The following is a 25,469-nucleotide window of genomic DNA, read 5'->3' on the forward strand; positions in this document are numbered from 1 at the left end:
GAAATAACTGTTTATCCATGCTTATATGAAATGCTAAAAAGGATGCTTGTAAGATGCATGTTCTTTGCTTTAGCTGTGAAGGTTGGAAGGTTTTTGAAGTGGGTTTATTGAAATGTTTGGCGCCATCTGTTGGAGATCAAGCATTAAGCAATCTAAAAAAGTGAATTTGTTTTATAATATCAACAACACAGACATTATTGTACATCTTTTACAAAACATCTTATAAATATTTGAAAGTTTCCTTTCTTTTTTATCCATTTTCCTCTCGCATATCTTTACAGAATGTGTCTGTGAATCTGGAGCATGTGTTTATAAATGTTGACAATATCCTCACACACAAACCATTTGTGTTTCTTTTATTATCTTTCATTATATGAGTGTTTGTATGACCGTGAGAGTCACTGCCTCAGTGCATATTTATTATATTCAGATGTTTGGTTGTTTTAGCCAAATGTTGTTGTCTTAAAACCCCTGGAACCTTCTAGAACCTTCTAGAACACTCTAGAACATGAAATAAACCTCAAGGAAAATATCGTTCTCGTTTCATTTCTAAACTTTATTGTAATGTCCGATGACATAACTGAACACTACAGAATGAAATGATATTATATTATATAGAAGGCTATTGAACAGTTTAAATAGATTTTAAAACAGGCACTAGCTTTTTTTTCATTTTATATTATTATATTGAATTTTTTCCTTTGTGCCTTCATATCTTTTTTTTCTTCTGTTTCTGATGATGATATTATATTATATAATTGCATGGTATTATGTTATATTATTATATGTAGTTGTATTCCTTTTTGCCTTCATCTGCATGCTCCATAGCCACAGAAAACAATTAACCCAGATGACTGGATTAAGATTCATATATAATATAATATAAAAGTTGTTTTAGCTTGTTTCACAGGAGTGCGCTGAATATCTAACATGCTGGATTTCACTGCACTTACGAAACGTGTAAACCCCGCCTCTCCCCGGCCTGTGGGGGCGTGGCCGACGCATACAAACGAACCAGAACCAATAGGCATTCAGAAAGACAGAGCTCTGCCCAATAAGGTGAACCCATGTTTTGGATATGGAGTTTCTCCGAGTATAAAGCATGGACGCAGACTGCACGTCATCGCCTGACGCCAAGGGTTGGGGTGTGCAAGGCAGAAGTTATATTGCTTTAAACTTACATACTTAAAACTTTCTTTTTAATAACTTTCTTTTGTGTTTTATTTCATAAACTCTACATACTCGTCTTTTTAGTTTTTAAAACGACCGTCAGCTCTACGAAAGGTAAGCAGTTCGTTGACTTATATAATTGTTTCGGGGTTTTTATGTAACGTTGTAGCTGCAGGCCTAACGTCACACATGCTCTCCACCGCACGAGACTCGTTATTCGAACGATAAACGTAACACAAATGACTCGGAAAGTATATTTAAAGTGTAATAGTATGGATATATGTATTTAAAGATGCGATTTAGAGAAGATTGACACAAACCCAGATGCTAAATCGCTTTAACAGAGCTGAAGTGGTTAGAGGACATGCCCAGACATGTTCCCAGAGGTGTAACGTTACAATGTGGACACGGTTAAACGTTACACGATTACCGTTGTTTTTAAAAAGTTAACATCTTTCATGTTTAAAGTCCGAATTTTTATTTTTTTAATTTATTTTGGAAGTTACATTCAAACTTTTGTTGATTTACATTAACGTTACTATATCGTACTGGTAACACACGAGCTAGTGTTAGCATTTTACGTTATATAGTTACTCAGCTAACCAGCTAAGCTTATTTATTTTCAAGAAATTGTGTTTAAACCAGCGAGCATTGATTTGTTCAAAAATATTAAATGTAAAATTTCACTAAAAATTGTTTTAAATAAATGCTGCACTTTATTCATCGGTGAATCATGAAAAATAAATAATTTCCACCAAGTTAAGTAACAATATACAGCACGCTGTTTTCAGGAATGATGATGATGATGATAATAATAATAATAATAATGATTGATAATTATCTGAAATGTTTCTTGAGCAAAAAAAATTTTTTTTTAGATTACTTTTTTTTTTTTTTTAAATATGTATTTTATTATTTTAGATGATTGATCAGGTGACCGGAGCCGGGGCTCTGCCCTTTGCCCTCCAGCTCAAAGCTCTTCTGGACCACGAAGCCAGATGTCAGCCCAAACTCTGCGGCCTGCGGGTCATCGAGTCCGCTCCAGACAACGGTCTGAGGATGACGGTCAAGCTGAGAGACTTTCAAGTCCGAGAACTTCTCTCCTTGACGCGGTTCTTCGGCTTCAGTTCGGAGACGTTCTCCCTCGCCGTGAATCTTCTCGATCGGTTCCTGGCTGTGATGAAGGTGTGTGCTTTCGGTCATATTTATATATTCAGTCCTCGACCTTCTCCGTTTGAATCACGGGTGTTTATTTATTATTCTCTGTGTGGTCAGATCCAGCCCAAGCATCTGGCCTGTGTGGGTCTGTGCTGCTTCTACATCGCTGTGAAGACGTCTGAAGAGGAGAAGAGCGTTCCTCTGGCCAGCGACCTCATCCGGATCAGCCAGAACCGCTTCACGGTCCACGACATGATGAGGATGGAGAAGATCGTTCTGGAGAAGCTCTACTGGAAGATCAAGGCTCCGACCGCCCTTCACTTCCTCCGACTCTTTCACTCTCACATTCAACAGCAGCTGGATGCAGAAACGTGAGTTTGTTTGTGTATACACGGAGTTAATTTGATCAAAAACGCACAGTAAAATTTTAAAATATTTTTAGATGTAACAAAAAAGTTTACTATGTGAATGTATAGTAAAATGTAATTTATTTTGATGATCAAAGCTGAATTTTCACTGTCACATGATCCACAGAATTCATTCTAAAAAATTATTTTTTGTCTGCTCAAACATTTATATTTCTAATCAATGACGAAACTGTTGTGCTGCTTATTTTTCTGTACATTTGTGGAAAATGCAAATAGTTTGTGACCTCATAAATGTATTCTAATTAATGCACGCTTGTTAAATAAAAGCATTTCTTAAGTAACCACAGCCAGGTTTAAACCGCATAATAGACATGCATTAAAACAAGTTCCCGTGTTCTCCTCAGTAAGCAGAGTCTGAACCTCGAGAGGCTGGAGGCTCAGTTGAAGGCTTGCCATTGCTCCTTTACCTTCACTAAGATCAAGGTAAGTGTTTCGGAGCGTTTGGAAACGGTTAAAGTGTGTGTGGGGTCTGACTGTAGCTCTGTCTCTCCAGCCGTCGCTGCTTGCCTTGGCTCTTCTGGCTCTGGAGACTGACGATCAGCACGAGTGTGAGCCGATGCCTGCTCTCCGAGAGGCTCTGGATGCTCTGAAGGAGACTCTGACTGTAAGTGTCCTGACAGATTCCTACTAAAAGATTAGTTTGTTTGGAAACGGGAGGGATAACGTGCAACAGACACAATGGAGTGTTGATGCATCAAATGACATCAAATTTAAGTTTCAATGAAGCTGAAGTTAACGATCGATTGTGTGGCTCTCATTTAAGATGAATGGATTATTAAAAAGAGGAAGAAATGTAGGGTGGGACTTGGTTGTGTTTCTCTATTGTATGAGGCAGGTTTAAAGGAACTAGGTGTTTTAGAGAAGTCCTACATTAAATTAGAGCCCTATGATTTCCGTGACGTGGAAATAAAACTGGAATTTACTGCGTAACACTGTCAGCGAATTTGTCAATCTTGGAAAGAATAAATCAAAGGTAGGTTGGTGCATTTAAACCAGATTGTGATATGGAGTGGTGTCTGTGACGATTAAATCACAAAAAGACTATTGAAATCTGAATCTTGCATGTTCTGGATATCTTGCGTTTCAGAAATGTGCGTCTCAATGATTCCAATTATAAAATTATCAACTTTTATTTAAGGTTTCTTCCATGTTTTAGTTTTAATCAAAAACCCGTTAATGCATCTATTTTTGTTTTTTCACCCCACACGCACACAGACAAAAAAATAAATTCTAAAAATATATTTGTGTATTTAAAATGAAAAGAAACTGTCATGATTTCAGTTCAGTTGCTGTGCTATTTGATTAAAAATTTTTTTTTTTTTTTAATGGCTAGTAAAAAAATGAATAAGTGGAATCCCCCAAAAATTTAAAATGAATTTTGCGGGAAAAAATGAATAAATGGAATCCCACCCAAAAATTTAAACTAAATTTTGCGGGGAAAAACAAAACTGATTTCAAAGGGTGGTAATCCATTTCGATCCAGTTACATCACTTTAAACCTTACAAATAACCCGCTGAAAAAAACCATAACATGCATTTACAAAACTGTGAATTTTCACTTAATGCTGACTTTTTAAAGCTTTTTTTTCTTTTTGGGTTCAGTGTTTTAATTCTAGTGTTTTTCTGTGTTTCAGGTTAAAGCTGGAGAGCTGGTTTGTGTGCGGGAGCTCGTGGCTAAATGTCTGTCTGAATACTGTTCCTCCAAGATCCTGAAGCCGAACGGCCAGAGACTGCGCTGGATGATCTCGGGTCGAACCGCCAGACAGCTGAAGCACAGCTACTACAAGATCGCCCATCTCCCCACCATCCCCGAATACACCTGTTAACACCCCAGTGTCGAGCGACCCGTAACGCTTCAACGCTAGTTACAGGCGCCTGACACTGAAGTCTTAACATCTCTGCTAACTTTTCTTTTCCTTTCCTTCGGTCTTTGTCCTCTTTTGAAACCTGACTGTATTTATATCACGTCTTGATGGCTAGTCAAGGGTGAGTTTGAGCTGGTGAGGCTCGCAGGTGTACAGTATGTTCATCTGAATCGGCGCAGACGCGCTGGTTGTTTGAAGCGGTGAAGTATAGAACCGCCTAGGTCCTCAGTCCACCGTGTGGAAGAGGAGGGAGAAGGGTTTTGAGATTCAACACAAAAACAACATCAGAACCAAGAGATCAGGCCCAAAACCCTTAACTCCAGCCCTAGGTTGTCAGCTGTCGTAATGCACACTCCTACCCAAGGTGATGAAACCAGATTTTTATTTTATTTTTTTCATTTATGATGCCGTTCTGTTAGAGGAATCTGGATGGCTATAGAAATGCAGGCTTTATTTGCCTCTAATAGGAACGAAAATCACTAATTGGTTACTAAACTGACCAGCTCATTTTACATTTGGTCGCTACTAAAGTCTCATTTAAACACGTAAAAATTAAAAAAAAAGCGGCTTGAAGTTGAGAATCTGCTTTGGTTGCAATATTGAAGTTGAGAGCAGCGTTCGTGGAAATGATGTAGTTGAACCTTTCAATAAAAACAACATTGAAATGTAAGACACTTGTGCTTGTTTGTGGTGTTTAATCTGGAGTTGCATGATTCCTTGACATTCAGAAAAGAAAACTTTGCATTTGTTGAAAATGAAAACCATCTTAAAGGCTGCTTGTGATCTATTATGGCTTTGTGTGATGCTTCCCGTGTGTCTCCAGAGGAAGGAACACACAATATATTCACAAGGGGGAAAAAAACTACATCGAGTGCAGGGATGAAAACAGTCCTCATTTCTGCAAGTTGGAGAAATCTGGTCCTCCACCGTGAAAGTTCCCAGAGATCTCTGCTCCGCTGAAGTCAAAGCCAGGGTTCTGTAGGAAAGAGTGCAGAGCGGAATTGGAACGAGATAATAGAAATCCACTTCTATTCTGTTTGGGGTCAGGGTTTTATAGTTCTAGATGTATGCACTTTACAATAAGCTTCTGATTTTTAACACTAGTTAACCATTGATGGAAATACTTGATGCATTTATTAATCGGTTCATATTAATTTGAACCATTAATCCAAATGGACCTGAGCTTACAAAAAAGGAACTATTAACAGTTGTACTTTTAATAAATGTAAAAACCGATTAATAAAATATTTAACAAACATATTGCTGGTTAATATTAGTTTATGCATTAGATTCAAGATTTTATTTGTCACGTGTAAGTTATATGAGAAACAACAAGCAGTGAAATGTAGGTCTTGTATACTTTTTTTTTTTTTTGACTGGAAAATTAAATGCGAAATAAGGAAATATACGAAAAACTATCAAAAATTAATACAAATAATGAAATGTATGGAAAATAAAAAATATTAAAACAATGAAATGTATGGAAAATAAGAAAAAAAATTGAATACAAATAATGAAAATACAATTATATAGAAATATATGAAAAAATAAAATACAAATAATGAAATATATGAAAAAATAATAAAAAAGTTAATACCAATATTGAAATTTGTATTAATATTAAGTAATGCACTAAATAACATTAAATAATGAACCTTATTGTATGCTCACCCAGGCTGCAAAATAATAATAATAATAATAATAATAATTTAACCTTTCTATTTTTATTTCACTTAATAATGTATTTATTATATATTTAAAATTTAGGGTTTTTTTTCAGAATTGTGATGAATAGAAAGTTTAGCATTTTAAAAATAAATCTTTTTTGAACCGTATAAATGTCTCCACTGAACTTTTGATTGATGTTACAAAATTAACGCGGCTCCTTTGATCTTCGTGGAATCCTGAGAAATACAATGTATCTGTTTCCACGCAGACCAATGTTTCTTGTGTGTCAATCAGCATGTTACAATGATTTCTGAAGGATCGCGTGACTCTGGAGTAATGATGCACGGGATCACAGAAATAAACTACATATTCACATAGAAACAGCGGTTTTAAATTGTAAAAACTTTATACAATTTAACTGGTTTTCGAATGCTACCTCTCTCTGAAACCTCTCGAGCGTCAGCTTCCTCTGCATCTGATCCTGAACCCACGGATCGGCCACGTACTCTCCCTCCAGCAGAGACTGCCAGCAGTTCCCAGCCTCCCTGTTCGACTTCATCAGGACGATCCGGATCAACTTTTTATCCTCTGAACGGCAAAACAGACACATTAAGCTTCTCCAGAGACTTATTTTGCCAGCTGAGGAAAGATGCATGCACTATTGACTCTGACATGAGTTTCAGTCTCACCTAACGTCCACGTGGCTTCATCGCTGACCGTCGATCCAAACAGCTTTCCCTGCGAGGAGACAGAAAACTTGAACATTCAGAGCAGAATTTATATTGATGTTGTATTTAACAAACATTTTTTTTTTCAGTTGCAATTGAGCAATCTTTTCTTCCATGAAATAACTTAACTAAAATTAATAAAAAATATTTAGACAAACTATACAGGATTTCCAGTTAATGTCCTCTTTAAAGTGATGCGATTTAATATTCCTATTAATAATAATAATAATAATGCATTTTATGCATTTAGCAGATGCTTTTATCCAAAGTGACTTACAGTGCATTCAGGCTATACATTTTTTCCCATTAAAATCATTATTACAATATTAATATTTTACAAAATTTGTTGTTCCAAAATCGTATACATCATATAAAATATTTATGACAAACAAAAAGACACCTACAGAAAACTTGTCAAAAGTTTGGAAACACTATGATTTTTTAAAGTCTCTTCTGTTCACAGAGGCAACATTTTTATCTATCTATATATATATCTATATATATATAGTGAAATATTATTAGAATTTAAAATAACTATTTTCTATGTGGAAATCTGTTAAAATGTAATTTATTTCTGTGATCAAAGCTGTATTTTCAGCAGTCTTCAGTGTCACGTGATCTTCAGAAATCGTTTTAATATGATGAAACTTTCCAATTATTATCAATGCTAAAACAATGTAAATAATAATACAATTAGCGAGCATGAGAGACTTTCTATAAAGTACTGTATGTTTACGTTTTTGCCCATGTTTACAAAAATGTGTACTATATGAATGACAAAATTTCTGACAAAATCTTTGATAGCACATTTGAAAAATGATGTGCATAGTCTGATTAATGTATGGTTAGCAGAAGATGGAACGTTTCTAATCTCTCAACATAATCTCGTGTGGATCTCATAATAACTGGTTGATCTTCTCGATGCTCGTACCTTGAAGACCTGCTGCTCTCTCACGCGCAGATCGATGTGTTTGCTCGCGAGCTCACACTTGATCTCTTTGGCTGAAGTTCCAGGAGGAACATTGACTTCGATGAAAACCTCTTCCATGGTCTGGTACCACGAGCCCCACGCTGTTTTACACGGGATCACGCCGCTCTTCTCCTCAAAATGCACCGACATTGCTCGCTTCAGTGCGCTTTCATTAAAACGTCTGCTTGACACCCTACAAACTCACATCAGATTCAATAACAGATGACACTTTCGAGCGATTGCTCTCATGCTTTGTCGAAATGTCTTCTTCTCCTGCTGTTAACCGCTCGAGCGCGCCCTCTAGTGTTTCGGAGAGCGTGTAAACAAGAGCTAATTTGTAAAGTTTTTTCAAATATTTACGTGATAATGTACACCCAGCGTCCCGTTGTCGTGAAATATTGTTTATTTTTTGTAAAACACATCGAATGAGTTTAGCTGAGATTTATTTTACTCTTAAAGTTAAGAGAAATAATCGATTGCATCATAAACAAACAGGCTAGCAACAAGGCTGCAAAATATAAGTATATTATATAGGCCTATGTGTTGTTTATCAGTGTAATGCAATACTTAACTAATATTAGCTCTCTATATATGTAGTATTTTAATCAAAAGATGTTAAAAAAGCTGGTGTTCTTGGTTTTTACCCTTATGAAAAATAACCATGGTTTTATTATAGTAAAACTGTAGTAACCCATGGTTTTTTGGCGTATTGACTGCCATTTGTAAAACCACAGATTTACTACAAATACCATGGTTAAACTATGGTTAATATAGCAAAACCATGGTAAATTTGTGGTTACCATGGTTTAACTACAGTAACCATGGTTTTTTGGTTTTATTTGTAGTAAAACCATGGTTAATTTTCGTAATTAGCAGGGGCATAGCTAGATAAGTTTATTATAACCCTATGTTAGGGAAAATTAGAAAAAGCAACGACTGGGCGATGTTTATTGAAGCTGAAAAATTCCCTTTAGGTCTTTATAAGATGTTAGTTTTACATTCATTTTTAAATTATATACATCTTAAAGAAAGGAAACTTCCCATAGATGTCTTCCAGATTAGCAAACACTTAAAATACGTCTTAAAGATTTAAATACAGAGCTCAAACCCTTACGAAAAATAACCATGGTTTTATTATAGTAAAACTGTAGTAACCCATGTTTTTTTGGCGTGTTGACTACCATTTGTATAACCACAGATTTACTACAAATACCATGGTTAAACTAGCAAAACCATGGTTAATTTGTGGTTACCATGGTTTAACTATAGTAACCATGGTTTTTTGGTTTTATTTGTAGTAAAACCATGGTTAATAGACGCCTCGACGTTTGCTATCAGGGTAGCTGGTGTCTGGTTTGCTAGAACTACACTGTAACCTGTTGCTAAAAAAGCAAGTGGATTTTCCTAATCCTTTAATTTGATAATCCTGAAAGCATTTTAAGTCACATTCAGCCCCTCATTTACTGACAGTCATACAAGACAGTGCTTCAGTTCATCATAGCATATTTAGCTATTGACTTTTTCACAAAAGAAATGACTCTTCTTTTGGCCTTGTTATGTCTCACAAGGTGAGTTAATGGACTAAGCATGGTATACTCACTTTAAATAAGTAAACTTTGATGCTTATTTAGGTCTAAATTCATGTAAAGGACTAATCAAGATGGCAGTCTCTTTGTGTAGTGTTGCAGATGTTTTAGGAAAGCAAAGGATAAATTCAGAAAATATAACACGGATTCTAGACCGACTTCTTGAGGGTTATGACAATCGCCTGCGTCCGGGATCTGGAGGTAAGCACAAGCCTCCCAGTATAGAAATTAAATCATTCAAATTAGAAATTATTCGAAATTTGAATAATTTGTCAAAGTTTCGACATTCTGTGTTTCAAAGGCGAGACGTTAATTTTTTTACTCATATCGAATACAATTTACAAAGTGATTTTATTATACTCAGAAAGCATAAGTAAAGTCTCGAATGTAATGTGTCAAATTACTTTTGTCAAAATAAAATAAAAATAAAACAACAAACTTATTCTTAAAATATATAGAAGAATAAGAGATCATACTAAACTCTTATTGTATTTTAAATGAATAAATAGGCCTACTTATTTTTGACAAATTGGTAAAACCTGCGGTTTGTAGGATTTTGGCAAAGATTGGGAAATATTTAATTAATCAGTGTTTTAGTAATGCGCTGTGATCCTTAAATAGAGTTTTTTAATGTCATCTAATGATTATTGTTCTAAATGTGCATAACAAGATTTTTTTTGTTTTGTTACACTGAATGAAATGTTCTGTAAATCATGGTAAAAACGTATGAATTTTTGCTTAGGAAAAACAAATAAAACATAAAACGGGAACATACTGATGAGCTAAAGCTGCATTAAACATCTATTGTTTACATGATTGAATACCCCTTTATGTATTTCACTTAATTTAGCTGTAACAGTATAATGGACTCACATGTAAATGTAATCTGTGATTAACTTTGCAGTGTCTGTAACTGAGGTCAAAACCGACATATTTGTCACAAGTTTTGGACCAGTATCTGATGTTAAGATGGTAAGAAAATACAGCAAGTTACATCTTTATTCTTGTGTTTTATAATTGTACAAATTTACAATAAAGCAGATAATAAGCTGCTGTATTATTTCCGTCTCACGCCTGCTCTAACTAATATCAGTATGTCAAGCCTCACCCACGCTATGCTTAAAAATAACTTAAATAATGAATTCATATCAGTTGTAACTATATAAAGAGATCACGATTCACAGAAAGACGTTTTTCTGTCTCTAAGGAGTTCACTATGGATATGTTTTTCCGCCAAATGTGGGTTGACGAGAGGTTAGCCTTTCAGGGGCCTGTCGAAATCTTGCCTTTGAACAACCGCATGGTGGACAAGATCTGGACGCCCGACACGTTTTTTCGCAATGCAAGGACATCCCTCGCACACAACATGACGTCTCCTAACAAGCTGTTTCGGATCATGCAAAACGGGACGGTCTTTTACACCATGAGGTAAAACGATCAGAGTTGATGCATAGGTTTCAGTATGAATGTGAATGCTTTCATTAGAATATTATAAAAGCAAATAATTTACGTCACCAAATAAATGCATGTTTCAGGCTGACTGTGAGTGCGGTGTGTCCAATGGTGTTGATGGACTTTCCAATGGATGGACACACATGTCCTCTCCTGTTTGGAAGCTGTAAGATCTGTCTGTTTGTCTGTTTTCGATCTATCCATCCTTCCATCCATCATTCCTCACCTGCTTTCTCTAATACCTTCAGATGCTTACACGAATCGTGAAATCGTCTACACGTGGAGGAAAGGTCTTCAAGCATCAGTAGATTTTCCTCCAGAATCATCAAGCTTACTTCAGTATGATCTTGTGGGTCAGACCTTATTCAGTGAAACATATAAATTCAGCACAGGTATGTTTTTATTTCTTGTGCAATATTTCCCCTAAATATTACATATGTAGCATCCCAGATGTCTATTTATTGGCTGATATTATGGAATGTGTTTGCAAAAAAACAACAACAACAACAACAAAAAAAACACGTCTTAAAGCATTGACTGCATGATGAATGTAAAAATGTTAAATGACCCTTTAATTCAAGTTACTAAAGCAGAAAATATTATATCATAACTGACATCTTAAAGATGTCTATCAGGTGTTTTTTTACACAGCACCAACATTTGATAGACATCTATTATGATCTATGATTAAAGAAATCTTCTAAACATCTAGTTGACATAGGAAACATCCTGTATAGAAGTATTGGGAACAATCTCCGAAATGTCTTGCAGATGTAAATGCAGATGTCAAATAGACGTCTCAGAGAAAATAGACACAAACAATACAAAGCCAGAGCAGAACATCTGTGCCTGGATCCTGGATGAATCTGCTTTTGAACGAATCATTTGAATCAATGACTCAATGCTCCATTTATACAGACAGCCACTTGATTCATTTCTAAACGAGTCATCAGTTTTGAACGAATCATTTGAATCAATGACTCAATGTTCCATTTATACAGACAGCCACTTGATTCATTTCTAAACGAAGCATCAGTTTTGAACGAATCATCTGAGTCAATGACTCAATGTTCCATTTATACAGACAGCCACTTGATTCATTTCTAAACGAATCATCAGTTGTGAACAAATCATTTGAGTCAATGACTCAATGTTCCATTTATACAGCCAGCCACTTGCTTCATTTCTAAATTAATCATCCGTTTCGAATGAATCATTTGAATGAATGATTCCAATGAATCACTCATTAAGACAGGGGCTTGCTGCAACCTATTGGTGATTTTAGTGTCATATTTATTTATCAATAACCAAAGACACAATACGCAAATTATGGTTTGATTATCATTATCGGAAAATCACAAAATCAATATCGCACCCCTTATTGCTACGGAAAATGACTTATTTAATTGTGTGTGTGTTCAGAGTGACAAATCATGGTTGATTCCCGTCCAGCTTTCCCTTCTGAGAGGCAAACTAAGATGCTTAACTGATCAGGTCTGATTCATGCTGTCTGTCTTTAAAAATAGCTGCGTTATAATAAGCCCGTTCAGTCTCTGATCGAGTCCCGAGGATGACCAGGGGCTCAGTAATGAGGGATTTATTGGCAAGCAAAACGGGCTTCCCATCAGATCTGTGAGAAATGGATCAGGCTCACATCCGAAAGAAAGTTGTGTTCCTGTATGACTTTGCCTTTTTTTGTAATTAAGGACAGGAATTAAGAGCCGAGAGCCAAAACTCTCTCTAAATGTTTTGGAGTTGTGTTCAGCCAAATGGGCTTGATCAGAGCATCGTATGGATGTATCGAATTTGCACGATTTGTCTTCATCAGTGTCCTCCTCTAATGTCTTGGCACCGTCTAGGTCTGTATTCTGTCCAGGTTGTCCATTTCTATCTTCAGAGGAAGCTCGGCTACCATCTCATCCAGACGTACATCCCATTGATTATGGTGGTTGTGCTGTCACAAGTCGCATTCTGGATCAACAAGGAGTCTGTCCCGGCTCGGACGGTGGCTGGTATGAGTGTGCATTTATTCAGTCAAAATACAGTAAAAATGTTAAAATATTATTACAATTTAAAATTACAGTTTTCTATTGTAATATATATTCAACTGTAATTTATTTCTGTGATGTACAGTTGTATTTTCAGCATCATTCCTCCAGTCTTCTGTGTCTCTACTGTCACTTACAGTCAGTTTAATGCATACTTTTGAACGGTAGTGCATGTTATGTTTTATGGTTTCATTGTGAAATTTGAGGAGCAGTTTTAACATTTAAATGCACCTATTTTAAAATAAATAAATAAATAATAAGAATCATATTATTTCTTAAAAGCTATTTGCCCCCCCCCCCCCCCCCAGTAAAGAGCTTCACTCACAACACGCTGTTGTCCATATTTATTCTATAGAATATCATACTACTCTTACTGTTGCAATACAGAGTATGTGTAAAACATCCCACAATGCAATGCGCTGGATTTGACCTTTCATTTCCAGTATAAATGAACTAAAAACTAATATCAGCTTCAATTTTTTTATGTCAGCCTCAATTCCTAATTGGTTTCTTGACTCGTTATTTTATTGTACAACAAAATTTTGCATTTTACAAAAAATAGCAGAATAACAGTGTTTGGAATTTGTATTATCATTTTACATACATGTATAACTTGGCTTTTATATATAATAAATGTTTTCATTACAGTAATTTACTAAAAATTGAATCTGCAACTTATTTTATTTCAGTTAAAGCAGCATTTTCAATTGAAAGTTTTTCATGTACTATTTATATTTTATTTCATATATATTTAAATGAATGAAAACAGTTTTTAATATTTTGCATTTAGGTTAACAATAACAACAATTAATACTTAATACAATTAATACATCTATATACAGATAATATACCAAAATGTGCAGTGTGCGGAGTATGCTGTGATTTATAAAACAGAGAATGGTTTATAATAATTATTTTTTTCCTTGATTATTAAATCAACCTGCCAAAAGTTTCTGTGTAAAACTATATTTAAAAAAAATAATAATCATTTTAACTTCAAAGATGAAAGCTGAATGCCATTTGCTGAATTAAACAACATAAAGATGAGCACAACCACAATGGCTAACAGCATATTTAATATTGTTTTACATGGTATTTAAAAATGTATTATACTAGTGGTCTTAAAGGGACAGTACAGCCAAAAACTAAAATTTTGTCATTATTTGCTTAACCTCAAGTTGTTCTAAACCTGTCTGATTTTTCTGATAAACACAAAAGAAGATATTTTGAAGAATGTTAGTAACCAGACAGCTGCTGGTAGCCATTGACTTCCATAGTAAATTTGTTTTAGGTGAACTATCCCTTTAACTATTAGATGTTTAGTTTTTTTTCTGAATGTTTCTGGGATCATTTCCCATGTAAATCTGTAGTTGAGAGTTCCTATAATATCTTCTGATCTTCAGGAATCACCACTGTGCTCACCATGACCACTCTGAGCATCAGCGCCCGCTCCTCGCTGCCCAAAGTCTCCTACGCCACCGCCATGGACTGGTTCATTGCCGTCTGCTTCGCCTTCGTTGCTTCGGCCCTCGTTGAGTTTGCCGCGGTCAACTACTTTGCCACGCTTGAGGCCAACAGGGAAAAACGCCGGCTCTCCAGGGCCTCAATTCTGGAGTCTATAGCCCAAGGCAGCGACGACGAGCCGGAGACGGTAACTATCTCCAATTAACACTGTACTGTGGTTAAAGAGCACAGCTGACGGAGCTCCTGGTTATAAGATATGCACCACACGAGCGCTTTTCTTCACAAACCAATGAGCTGTGTCACATTTATTGTGATGCTAAATGAGTGTCGCTGCAGCTGCATATATGCACCTCCCAAAGGGACGGTTAAATACCTCTAAAGACATATTTAGCACGCATAACTAATCGTAACACATGGCTCGACTTTTAATGTGTCCACAAGCAAATTGTTCTGGTGTTCTGTGAGTCAATTACCTGTTCTCTTGCTGCCACGTGTGAATTGTAGTTCTTATCTGTTGTGCTGAGCTGGATATGGTAATTCGACAGACGTGTGGAGTCTCCTGGGACCGCTCTCACACGGGGAGCTCATGGTTGGTGTTTTAAAAATAGCCACCCGTATTAAAACTGCGAGCCATGACTCTTATAATCTCTCACCTGTGCTGCGGATCCAATTGCTCCAGTTCTCTCTCTGGCTTAGAGACTGGATGGGAAGGAAATATACGGGCACATTAAGTGCCAGCATGAGGGGTGAAGTTTAACCTCTTATTTTTATAAAGTGAATTTTTTTTTTTGAGAATTATAGCAAGGCTAATCAATATTTGGCTGTTTCGACACTGTTCGGCTGCTCAAATCCAGTCATTTTAATAGAAATCCATGCAATCTAGAATCTCTTTTGTTAGGGCCAAAGATTTCATGCAGAATGAACCAAATTTTGGAGAATGTTTGAAGAAGCGCAATTGTCTATTATGATGTGTAGATATTAGGGGTTGACCGATTATCGGTGCCGATATTAATCATTTTTCATTGTTACCGGTATCAGTCATTTTAAAAACCCATTTGCATTTAAATAATTTAAAAACATTTAAATAAACATTTATTTTTGTCAGAGCCCTTGTTATTCTTAATTTTGACATTCATTTTAATTTTAACACTAGACATATATATCGGTTATCGGTCTACTTGATCTCCAATAATCGGTATCAGCATCAGGTCTGAAAAGTACATATCGGTCAACCCCTAATAGAGATATATAAAGCGCTAATAAGTCAAACCAAACAGCTTTGTTTTGTTCAACATGGTGAATTTGTGTGACAAACTTGAACCCTTGCAAATGGAATGTGTGTGGAAATCTTTCAGCCAAACGAAATTCTCAATTGTGTGAGTTCAAAAAGAAATGTCTAGTTTTTGCCTGTGATAAATCACTGAACAATGTTAAATGTGATGGCACCTTTAAGTCTTCAATAACAATTTTATTATTATTTAAAGCTATGTGTTTTCCTATCTGTAGAATGTTATACAGTGCTGTGAAAAAGTATTTGCCCCCATTCTGATTTCTTCAGTTTTTGTGTATGTCTCATACTAAAGTCTTTCAGAAATGAGAACAAAATCTAAAATAAAGCAAAGGCAACCTGAGTAAATAGAAATTGGCTTTTAAATGATGAACATTATTTATTGTAACAAAAAAGTTTCAAATTGATGATCATTTGAAAAGCCTCTTTTTTGCTTCAATAAAAATGAATAGATAGATAGATAGATAGATAGATAGATAGATAGATAGATAGATAGATAGATAGATAGATAGAGGGACTGATTCAAGTCATTCACTGTTTGTTTTGTTGCAGCCTCAGTCTGATAATAGTGGCTTTAGCCGCAGAAGACGGGCAAACTCTGTGTTCGAGGCGCCCAGGACTCGCTATCCCATCTTCCTTCAGGGCTCGGCCGTCCCTCCCAATATGATGCTTGCAGGCACAAGTGAAATAGACAAATACGCCCGCATCCTCTTCCCTCTGGCCTTCGGGATCTTCAACCTCATCTACTGGTACATCTACCTCAGCAAAGACACCTTGGAAAAGCCCAGGTCTGTGGTCTGATATCTGCTAACAGACTGAAAAAAATGAACCACTTCACATCAAGGAGGGAGGTTTTTGTATTTTTTTTTTTTTTTCAGTTTTATTAGCATGTAATGAGATTAAATGTGTTCTCATGTCTTTGTGGGGCTCAAATGCAACTTTTTTTTTGCTAAAAACAATGCTGATTAAGATGTAAAATCTAGTTAAGACGTTACCTTGTAATATTTATATTTAATAATTCCCATAAATCACTATTTTTTTATGTCTTAATGCAAGATTAATCTAAAATTTACCTAAAGACGTACAATATATTTAATACAATACAGTACACTGTGCTGGGCACATTACTTACAAATTGTTGTGTTCAACATAGTTTTATCAAATGAAATGGTGAAATCCTCTCATAGCGCGCTGACGTGCACATGTGTAGCCTACATCATGCATCAATATAGTGAAGAGCTGAAAACACCACACGTGCTTCAGTGTGTGTGTGTGTGTGTGTGTGTGTGTGTGTGTGTAGTAGAGCACACATTCCCAGAGACGTGTATAACAACACCTTCAGGGCCGCTGCTGGCCAAATGTGTGCCCTAATCAGGACTGTATTGTTGTGCCCCCCTTCCTCAAATATGCTGATGAAAAAAAAATAATGAAAAAATAACTTTAATCAAATAAAAAACTAAATGAATAAATTGTATTATGTACAAATCACAATTGTAGTTCTCGACATTTACCTGTGGCTATAACTTTATTATGACTCTATTTTATAGTCTCAAGCATTCAGAAATCATGCAAAAGGAAACCTAAATGATTTATACTTTATTTTAATATATATTAAAAATGTATAAGGTGTGTGCATTGAAGCTGACACCTAAATGAACACATTACAATAGTTTTATGACTGCAAGTCTTTCTCCTCAAATGCTATTGAGCTTCTAATTTGCGTTTGAGCCCATGTGAAAGAGTAGCATAATTTACATATGATTTACAGATTATTTTAATAAATATCAAACATTTAATTCAATTGTACATTATAGCTGACACCTACATGAACAATTACAGTTGTTTTTATGACTATAAGTCATTCTCCTCAAATGCTACTGACGTTAGAAAAGTGTATACCAATAGCGCATGTAACTTTAGAGACGGTCCCTAAATTTGAGACTCGTCCAATATCAAGCCAAATTTATGTCTGTTTTTTTTTTTTTTTTTACTTTTAGTTTTCTTTTCTCTTTGCTGGATTGGATTCATCCATCAATTATGAACATTCAGCTGCAAACATGAGGTGCGCCAGGGATGGGATTTTTCTTTTTTTTTTTTTTTTTTTTTGAGCAACTGGGATGGTGCCCACTCTGGAAATTGGTGCCCTAGGCAGATTGAGTCAGTTCGGGAGTTCGGAGCGGGATCGCGAATCATTTTAGCCATTTTGGGTATGGCGAATCATTTAAATCAGTTCGGGAGTTCGTAGCGGGATCGCGAATCATTTGAATCATTTGGGGAGTTCGGAGCGGGATCGCGAATCATTTATATCAGTTCAGGAGTTCGTAGGGGGATCGCGAATCATTTGAGTCAGTTATGGGGATCGCGAATCATTTGAGTCAGTTTGGGAGTTCGGAGCGGGATCGCGAATCATTTGACTCAGTTCGGGAGTTTAAAGCAGGTTTGCGAATCATTTGAGTCAGTTCGGGGATCGCAAATCATTTGACTCAGTTCGGGAGTTCAAAGCGGGTTCGCGAATCATTTGAGTCAGTTCGGGATTTCAGAGCGGGATCGCGAATCATTTGACTCAGTTCGGGAGTTCAAAGAGGGTTCGTGAATCATTTGAGCCAGTTCGGGATTTCGGAGCGGGATCACGAATCAGGAAAGATTTGCGCTCGTAAATTTTCAAATTGGCCATAACCTTTAATTCTTTGCTGCCAACTGGGGTGGCAGCAGGGGTGGCAAGGCTTTCTTTTATGGTGGCATTTGCCACCCTATGCCACCCTGGTAGATCCGCCCCTGCCTTTGACCTTGTTTATCAGGGGATTATTGTGTACCATATTGATGGGGAAAACAAAACAAAAAATCAAGCAGGGTTTCCCAAACTGGGATTCATGAACCAGCTGTAGGGTGTTTATGAAAAACTAATAATTAATGAAATAATGTAAAAAAAAAATAATGTCATAAAATTGTCAAAAGCTTGGGAATCCCTACATTACATGAACAAGCATTAATAAACATGAATATTACATGGCCAAAGTGTTCCAGGCTAAAACTTTTTAATAATTAGTAACGGTAAACTGGATATGATGAAATTATAGTATATTATTACTCTTGTTTATATGAGTGGAAGACACAAAAATTTAGAACTGGAGTGAATCAATAAATTATAAATAATTTACCGACATGGTGTGAATAATATGTAATAATTTATGCCATAAGCATTTTAAAAAACTAACTTGTCTGACCTGTATTTATTTATTTTTTTCTGTAAAGAATGTAGAATAAACGCATGAGACAAAAGTGATTGAGAATTCTTATTATCTCCCTTAAAATAGAGCAATTACATTTTGGTTTTAGAAAATAATGCTAAATATACAGGCCTCTTATAGGGACGAGGTCTTGTATTGCCAATTCTTTGCTATTAATTTTTCCTTAATTGGAAATGGTTTGGCTATTCATATTCATGTCTGTTCTTGAGCTTATCTTCTCAGCTCCACAGAATGCTGTAGATGTGTTTCTCAGGAAACTATGATGGCACACAGGTTTGCACTGGATGTGTTATCGAGGCTGTAAATACATGAATAATTTCTGAACCTAAAACAGCCGCAGGACTCGAGCAGGTGAAACAGGAGAGATGATGTTCCTTCTGGGTGACTCTGTTGCTGCGGTTCTTGAGGTTAGAGCCCCATCCAAGATTTATCAGGGCCAACTCTTTACACACAAAAAAAATCATCTTCTGCATTTTTTTTTATTCATCTGATTTGTTCAAAGGGATCATGATGCAAACGTCACACTTAATCCCAAATTTCCCTCAATGCCGAAGGCGTGAGATTTACAAAATCAAGAAAATCAACACATCCTCTCAAAATAGAGTCACTTATCAAACGCAAACTCGAAAGTTTCATTATTTGTGTTCCTGAGGGGAGCTAAAGGCAGTCATTTGAGGCCTTTTGCAAAGTACCGCCTGAAATATAAGATGCGATAATCTACAACTTTAAAATGGCATCGCTCTGCGCATTAGCACCCAGATTTCACGCAGGAAAAAAACATTAATCATTGACGTCAGGATACAGGTGATGAAAGCGTGTGCGAGGCTGTGAGCCGCGTGTATCTCTGCTGATCTTGTATTTGTCTTTTCGTTGTGTTTTATCTCCACAGGGAGATCGAGTGAGTTTCTTCTGAGAGGCTCCAGATGTATTCAGCAGTAAGACCGTGCTCTCCTTTCGACCGCTCTCTCACTTTCCTCATCTAGCAACTTCATCCCTGATGGAGCACGAGGCTGTCTGACACTATTTGACAAGCATTTGATCCTGTTCCTTTCCTGTTTTATCACCCATATAGACTTTCCACTCCATTTGCCTTTACTGTATATTCACAGCCAAGGGCCACGACGTTATACTAGCCCTGGTACATTGCAAACCCTCCTCTGGTTCTGCTCTAGTTCTGCTCGTCTGCATGTGTGTGTGTGTGTGTAAGGAGTTGATGACATAATCTACAGCTCTCTAACTGGTGATGCAACATTGAACCAATGCTTTCAGTGGCCTGCCCTCTACAGAGACACGGCTCGCACTGCACTAGATCAAAAGCGCCGGGTTTATACTGACAGCTTCAAAGATTTCGCCTTGAAAATAAAGGAGAAGAAGTGCATCCATAGAACTGAACTTTTACTAACACCATTCACACGCATACGTTTTCAGACCCGTACGGTGTCTCTCTTGACGTGGTGGCGCTGTGAAAGAGGGATGGAGTAAATCCCAGTGTGGGGGGTGGATAATATTTAATATGTATTCTCAGCTTACGGTCTATTTGATGTTGTCTGATGTTTCTCTGTGCATCCAGATCTCGTCTCTCTCTCTCTCTCTCTCTCTCTGTTGGGAGAACATGCTCATGCCCAGGAACGCTTGCTGCTGCTGATGTCCTCAAATATCTCATAAGACAATTGTGTTTATCATTGTAAATGGCTTTTAAAACCTAACGCAGCACTGAATTATAAACATGGAGGTGCTAGTGTAAAAATCTCAGTAATTGATTACATTGTTGTATAATGCATTTATGCATTAGTGTTTTTTGCCCAATTAGGATATGTTTTCTTTATATGTTGTATTTGTCTGATGGTCCACTCATGCAATACACTAAACATTTTATGTTTAACCCTCGTATTGTGTTATAGTCATTTTTGAATTTTTTTATTTTTTTTAAATAGTAGTTCATGTTATTGCATCGTACTAAGACTTTGCTCACACAGGGTGTATATATTTATATATACAGGTGCATCTCAATAAATTAGAATGTAAAGGAAAAGTTCTTTTATTTCAGTTATTCAACTCAAATTGTGAAACTCGTGTATTAAATAAATTCAGTGCACACAGACTGAAGTAGTTTAAGTCTTTGGGGGGTTTTTTGGCTCACATTTAACAAAAACGTATTTTAAACTTATATTAAAATTTTAATACTTCATAATACTTCAAAAAAAAAACATTTTCAGTGAATTGTTGGCATTCTGGAAAGTATGTTCATTTACTGTACATGTACTCAATACTTGGTAGGGAATCCTTTTGCTTTAATGACTGCCTCAGTTCGGCGAGGCATGGAGGTGATCAGTTTGTGGCTCTGCTGAGGTGGTCTGGAAGCCCAGGTTTCTTTCACAGTGGCCTTCAGCTCATCTTCATTGTTTGGTCTCTTGTTTCTCATCTTCCTCTTGACAATACTCCATAGATTCTCTCTGGGGTTCAGGTCTGGTGAGTTTGCTGGCCAGTCAATCACAACAACACCATGGTCATTTAACCAACTTTTGTTGCTTTTGGTGCCAAATCCTGCTGGAAAATGAAATCAGCATCTTCAAAAAGCTGGTCAGCAGAAGCAAGCATGAAGTGTTCCAAGATTTCTTAGTAAACGGGTGCAGTGACCTTGGTTTTCAAAAAACACAATGGACCAACACCAGCAGACGACATTGCACCCAAATCATCACAGACTGTAGAAACTTAACACTGGATTTCCAGCAACTTGGGCTATGAGCTTCTCCACCCTTCCTCCAGACTCCAGGACCTTGGTTTCCAAAAGAAATACTAAACTTGCTCTCATCTGAAAAGAGGACTTTGGACCACTGTGCAACAGTCCAGTTCTTCTTCTCCTGAGCCCAGGTAAGACTCCTCTGATGTTGTCTGAGGTTTAGTAAATTCCTTGACACGTCTGTGTGTGGTGGTAGAGTTGGGTCCGAGTCCACCTTTGTCGAGTACGAGCCAAGACCAAGTCCTTAAACATCAAGTCCAAGTCCGAGTCCAAGAGGGGCCGAGTTGGACTCAAGTCCGAGTTCTTAAAGGTCGAGTCCGAGTCGAGTCCGCCCGAGTCCAGAAAGTAATTAAATTAAAAAAGATTATAAATTGGTATTGTACATTTTTACATTCTATTCATATTTTAACCTTTCAACCCATTAAACCAATGGAAATATAAAAATGTATAAAAAAATACCACTGTTACATCTAGTCATTGCCATTGAACATTTTTATTTTATGTCAACAGAACTAGTTTCCTATCAAAAAAGGTTTCAAAGGTTTTATTGTATTATAAGTGCATGAAAATACAAATGATTTATTATTGTATCACACTATATTGTCCTCCAGCACATCGGAAAGTGTGATAAAATAACTATCTATCTATCTATCTATCTATCTATCTATCTATCTATCTATCTATCTATCTATCTATCTATCTATCTATCTATATATATATATATATATATATATATATATATATATATATATATAACTTTTACCCCACCTCGCTACCTGAGGGCTACAACCATACCTAATAGAGTTGCATAATTGTATTAGCATAATGAGAAATTTACTATCAGTTTTAAAATGGCAGGAACACAAAATTAGACAAAGTATTAAATAAAAGATTTTCAGTAAAGATCAAGGGTTAAAAGAGTTAGAAGTCATGTAGTGTCTTATTGTATTCACGACTTCTTCACATCTTTAATGACCTAATTGGTGTGTGTTTTCTTTGGTTAATTTCCAGTAGCTTTGAGGTCATCTGTATACTAGTGAACTCCTGAAATTTGACTATATATATATGTATATATATATATATGTTGTTGTATATATATGTACGATTAAAATCCTCAGGAAGATGGACCAAAAATATCGATGACTTGTCCTGCACTCAGGGGCGTGTTCAACTTTTAGTCCAATCAAATGCATTCTAGAATGAAAAGCCCCTCCCCTAATAGCCTATACCTACTTTTTTATCATTATTTATTTTTTTACTAGCAATAGCAGGCTACTCTTCACGGTTGTTCTCTCAAACAAGACCACTGTCCTGTTTCAATGGGAGATAAATAGCGATTATGAAGCATTTCTTTGGTTTTTTAACTGTAGCTACTGTGTTGAATATGTTTCGTCAGTTTCTCTCACAATAAACACATTGCGAAAGAAACTCTCAGTCGCTCTTTATTTTGAGACCTTAAAGCAAATGTTAATGACTATGACGGGCTACCTTAAGTTCAGTATGACTGAAACCCCTTCGTGTCACCTTCAGGAATCCATCAACTTCCACATTTACACAGGACTGAAAATGCTGCATGAAGATCACCTGATGTCTTCTTCTTCTTGACTTGGTTTATTCAGTCGTCCCTTTAATTTTTCCCCCGCAATGAAAACAGCTCATCCAGCATCATCAGGAGCTGCTCTTTGATCTGGAGCTGCGTGTGCGCATGCGCAGCTCATTGCCTTCGCTGCACTGGCTTCAGTAAGTTGGATGTGCGCTGTCTTCATCATCACATCCATAACCCATCAAAACTGTTGCAATGGAGAGTATCGGAAAAACCCCACATATCTTCTTCTTATGTCCGCTGATCGTGGCCGTGGCGTGCGCGCAAAGGTAGGGTTGCATTATGTGACGTTTCGGAACAGAAAATGCTGTGTTTTTGGATGCAAGAAGAATTTAAGAGCATCTCGTGATATTATTGCAGTAGCAGAGACCCGAGCAACATGCCGGTGGTCAAAGACACCGTGGACAGACTCATGAAAGGATACGACATTCGGCTGAGGCCAGATTTCGGAGGTAAGCTAATGCATGTGTAAAATTCGTATAATTGTTGCATTTGGGTTGTCACGCGCACTGACATGCCCAATTATCCATGCAAGCCTTGTTCATTCATCCCAGTCTCTGATCAGGCGTGCATGTCAATGCTTGAGAAAAATGAACGCATGTTTATTTCCTGCAATTTTGCCATTTTATCTTTTCCCAGAGAGGGACGCTTAAGTTGAGGATCGATTCGATTCGCACCGCAACTTTTGTTGCATCATGACTGCCAATTAAATGGCATGCTTTAAAATCTCCTTTGATGCACGCGCACTGATACGAGTCCATCGTAGAAGACGCTCAAGCTGTTATCGATAGAAGGACGCGTTTGTCAGTCATGCAGTTGCATTGGTGCCTTCACCTCCAGTGGCTGTAACAAATCAACAATTTCATGCGCAATGCCACGTGAATTTGGTGTGCTGATGTTTCATGTACATATATTACATGCTGTTTCATAGATAGAATGCCTTTAGTGTAATTTGGCACAATCTATATCTGAAGGTTCAAGTGTGGGTATGTGCATGCATGCAATTTCCTTATTAATAATTTTTCCTTTCTCTCCACCAGGCGCTCCTGTGGCGGTGGGGATGAATATAGACATAGCCAGCATAGACATGGTATCCGAAGTAAACATGGTATGTTGCATGGAACAGTTTTCCATATTTGTTATGTGTACATGTGTTAAAATGCAATGTGTATGCACGCGAACTTGAGGCGCACCAGCTGATGTGGCTCACACATGATGAATAAATGTGAAACTGCAGAAGTTCATTGGCATGCTGCGGTATCTGCTCTGCATTTCGCTGCTGACATTTGAATTCAAAACACACGCGCACTGGCGCACTCGCACGCGCACCCGCACGCGCTCCGCATGTCTCATGCCCAGCTGTTTGATAGAAACAGGCACGTTCGTGGACGCACCTTTACACGCTGTGACTTGGGTTTAATCGCACATCTAGTTCAAGGTGAGCGTCGCCCTCTCAAGGAGAAAGACGGCACGTGCTGCGGATGCTGACCGAACTACGCGTTTCATGTCGATAGAGAGGGGTTTTGGAAGATGCACGGCTATAAACAGTACCAATCGACGTTTTTACTGATGCATCTTTGTTTTAAAATGCTTATGCATGAAACTGTGATGTAAAGCAACATAGTGTTGATGGGGAACCCTGAAAAGTTCATCTCGCGCAAGCGCAGCCTCTGTCGGAGGTGGATGTAATTGCAGGCGAATATGCATGGCTGTGAAATTAAAGATTTATGGCTCGTACTCATTGCAGCTTTATCATTTCAGTGGGGGTGATAGAGTTTGCATTCAATTCATTTCCCAGTCGCTCCTTTTAACTCGATGAAGGTGAAGTGGCCTGTGCTCGGAGCTCTACATTTCCTTCACTATAATCTGTGTTTAAAACAAAAGCATGCCTCCTTTGCCAGTTGAGTTCACACATATATATTAATAGCGCTTTAGGTGGTGCATGCACGCAAATGATCAAATCTATAATGGAATTTCATTAAACTTTGAATGGTGTGAATTATCTTACCTGTTAGTCCTGGAGTGGATGCTTGAACCATCAAGGTCAAGAAAT

At 37.0% G+C, this 25,469-nt stretch overlaps 4 protein-coding genes across 8 annotated transcripts in view; 3 read left to right on the forward strand and 1 right to left on the reverse strand.

Moving 5' to 3' along the window:
* Positions 1 to 1,088: 1,088 nt before the first annotated feature.
* Positions 1,089 to 5,294, forward strand: LOC113057857 (cyclin-G1-like). Its single transcript, XM_026225407.1, has 6 exons — positions 1,089 to 1,284; positions 2,092 to 2,355; positions 2,446 to 2,699; positions 3,101 to 3,179; positions 3,250 to 3,360; positions 4,391 to 5,294. Exons 2-6 carry the CDS (start codon positions 2,092 to 2,094, stop codon positions 4,580 to 4,582), a joined length of 900 nt encoding a protein of 299 aa, XP_026081192.1. The 5' UTR covers positions 1,089 to 1,284; the 3' UTR covers positions 4,583 to 5,294.
* A 6-nt stretch (positions 5,295 to 5,300) lies between these two features.
* Positions 5,301 to 8,281, reverse strand: nudcd2 (NudC domain containing 2). The gene is made up of 4 exons (XM_026225408.1): positions 7,949 to 8,281; positions 6,979 to 7,027; positions 6,726 to 6,877; positions 5,301 to 5,597 (listed from the first exon to the last, which is right to left on the reverse strand). Exons 1-4 carry the CDS (start codon positions 8,135 to 8,137, stop codon positions 5,514 to 5,516), a joined length of 474 nt encoding a protein of 157 aa, XP_026081193.1. The 5' UTR covers positions 8,138 to 8,281; the 3' UTR covers positions 5,301 to 5,513.
* Positions 8,282 to 9,270: 989 nt separating this feature from the next.
* Positions 9,271 to 20,951, forward strand: LOC113057856 (gamma-aminobutyric acid receptor subunit alpha-4-like). 2 transcript variants are annotated; one of them, XM_026225406.1, is made up of 10 exons: positions 9,271 to 9,555; positions 9,655 to 9,774; positions 10,478 to 10,545; positions 10,781 to 11,001; positions 11,109 to 11,191; positions 11,274 to 11,417; positions 12,885 to 13,037; positions 14,477 to 14,724; positions 16,378 to 16,613; positions 19,963 to 20,951. In XM_026225406.1, the coding sequence occupies exons 3-10, from the start codon at positions 10,543 to 10,545 to the stop codon at positions 19,973 to 19,975; spliced, it is 1,101 nt and encodes a 366-aa protein (XP_026081191.1). In that variant the 5' UTR covers positions 9,271 to 9,555; positions 9,655 to 9,774; positions 10,478 to 10,542; the 3' UTR covers positions 19,976 to 20,951. The 2 variants fall into 2 exon arrangements, with proteins under 2 accessions (XP_026081191.1, XP_026081190.1); XM_026225405.1 differs by having other exon boundaries at positions 9,668 to 9,774.
* A 2,138-nt stretch (positions 20,952 to 23,089) lies between these two features.
* Positions 23,090 to 25,469, forward strand: part of gabrb2a (gamma-aminobutyric acid type A receptor subunit beta2a) — a 34,356-nt gene continuing 31,976 nt past the window's right edge. For 2 of the 4 annotated variants that reach the window (XM_026225401.1, XM_026225402.1), the window contains exons 1-3: positions 23,090 to 23,685; positions 23,777 to 23,868; positions 24,457 to 24,524. In XM_026225401.1, the coding sequence (XP_026081186.1) occupies positions 23,612 to 23,685; positions 23,777 to 23,868; positions 24,457 to 24,524 (234 nt within the window). In that variant the 5' untranslated portion in view covers positions 23,090 to 23,611. Of the gene's footprint in view, positions 23,686 to 23,776; positions 23,869 to 23,975; positions 24,321 to 24,456; positions 24,525 to 25,469 lie in introns of those variants that run through there. The other 2 variants (XM_026225403.1, XM_026225404.1) reach the window with 2 other exon arrangements.

This window comes from Carassius auratus, chromosome 39, assembly GCF_003368295.1.
Source record: "Carassius auratus strain Wakin chromosome 39, ASM336829v1, whole genome shotgun sequence".
Lineage (NCBI taxonomy): Eukaryota > Metazoa > Chordata > Actinopteri > Cypriniformes > Cyprinidae > Carassius > Carassius auratus.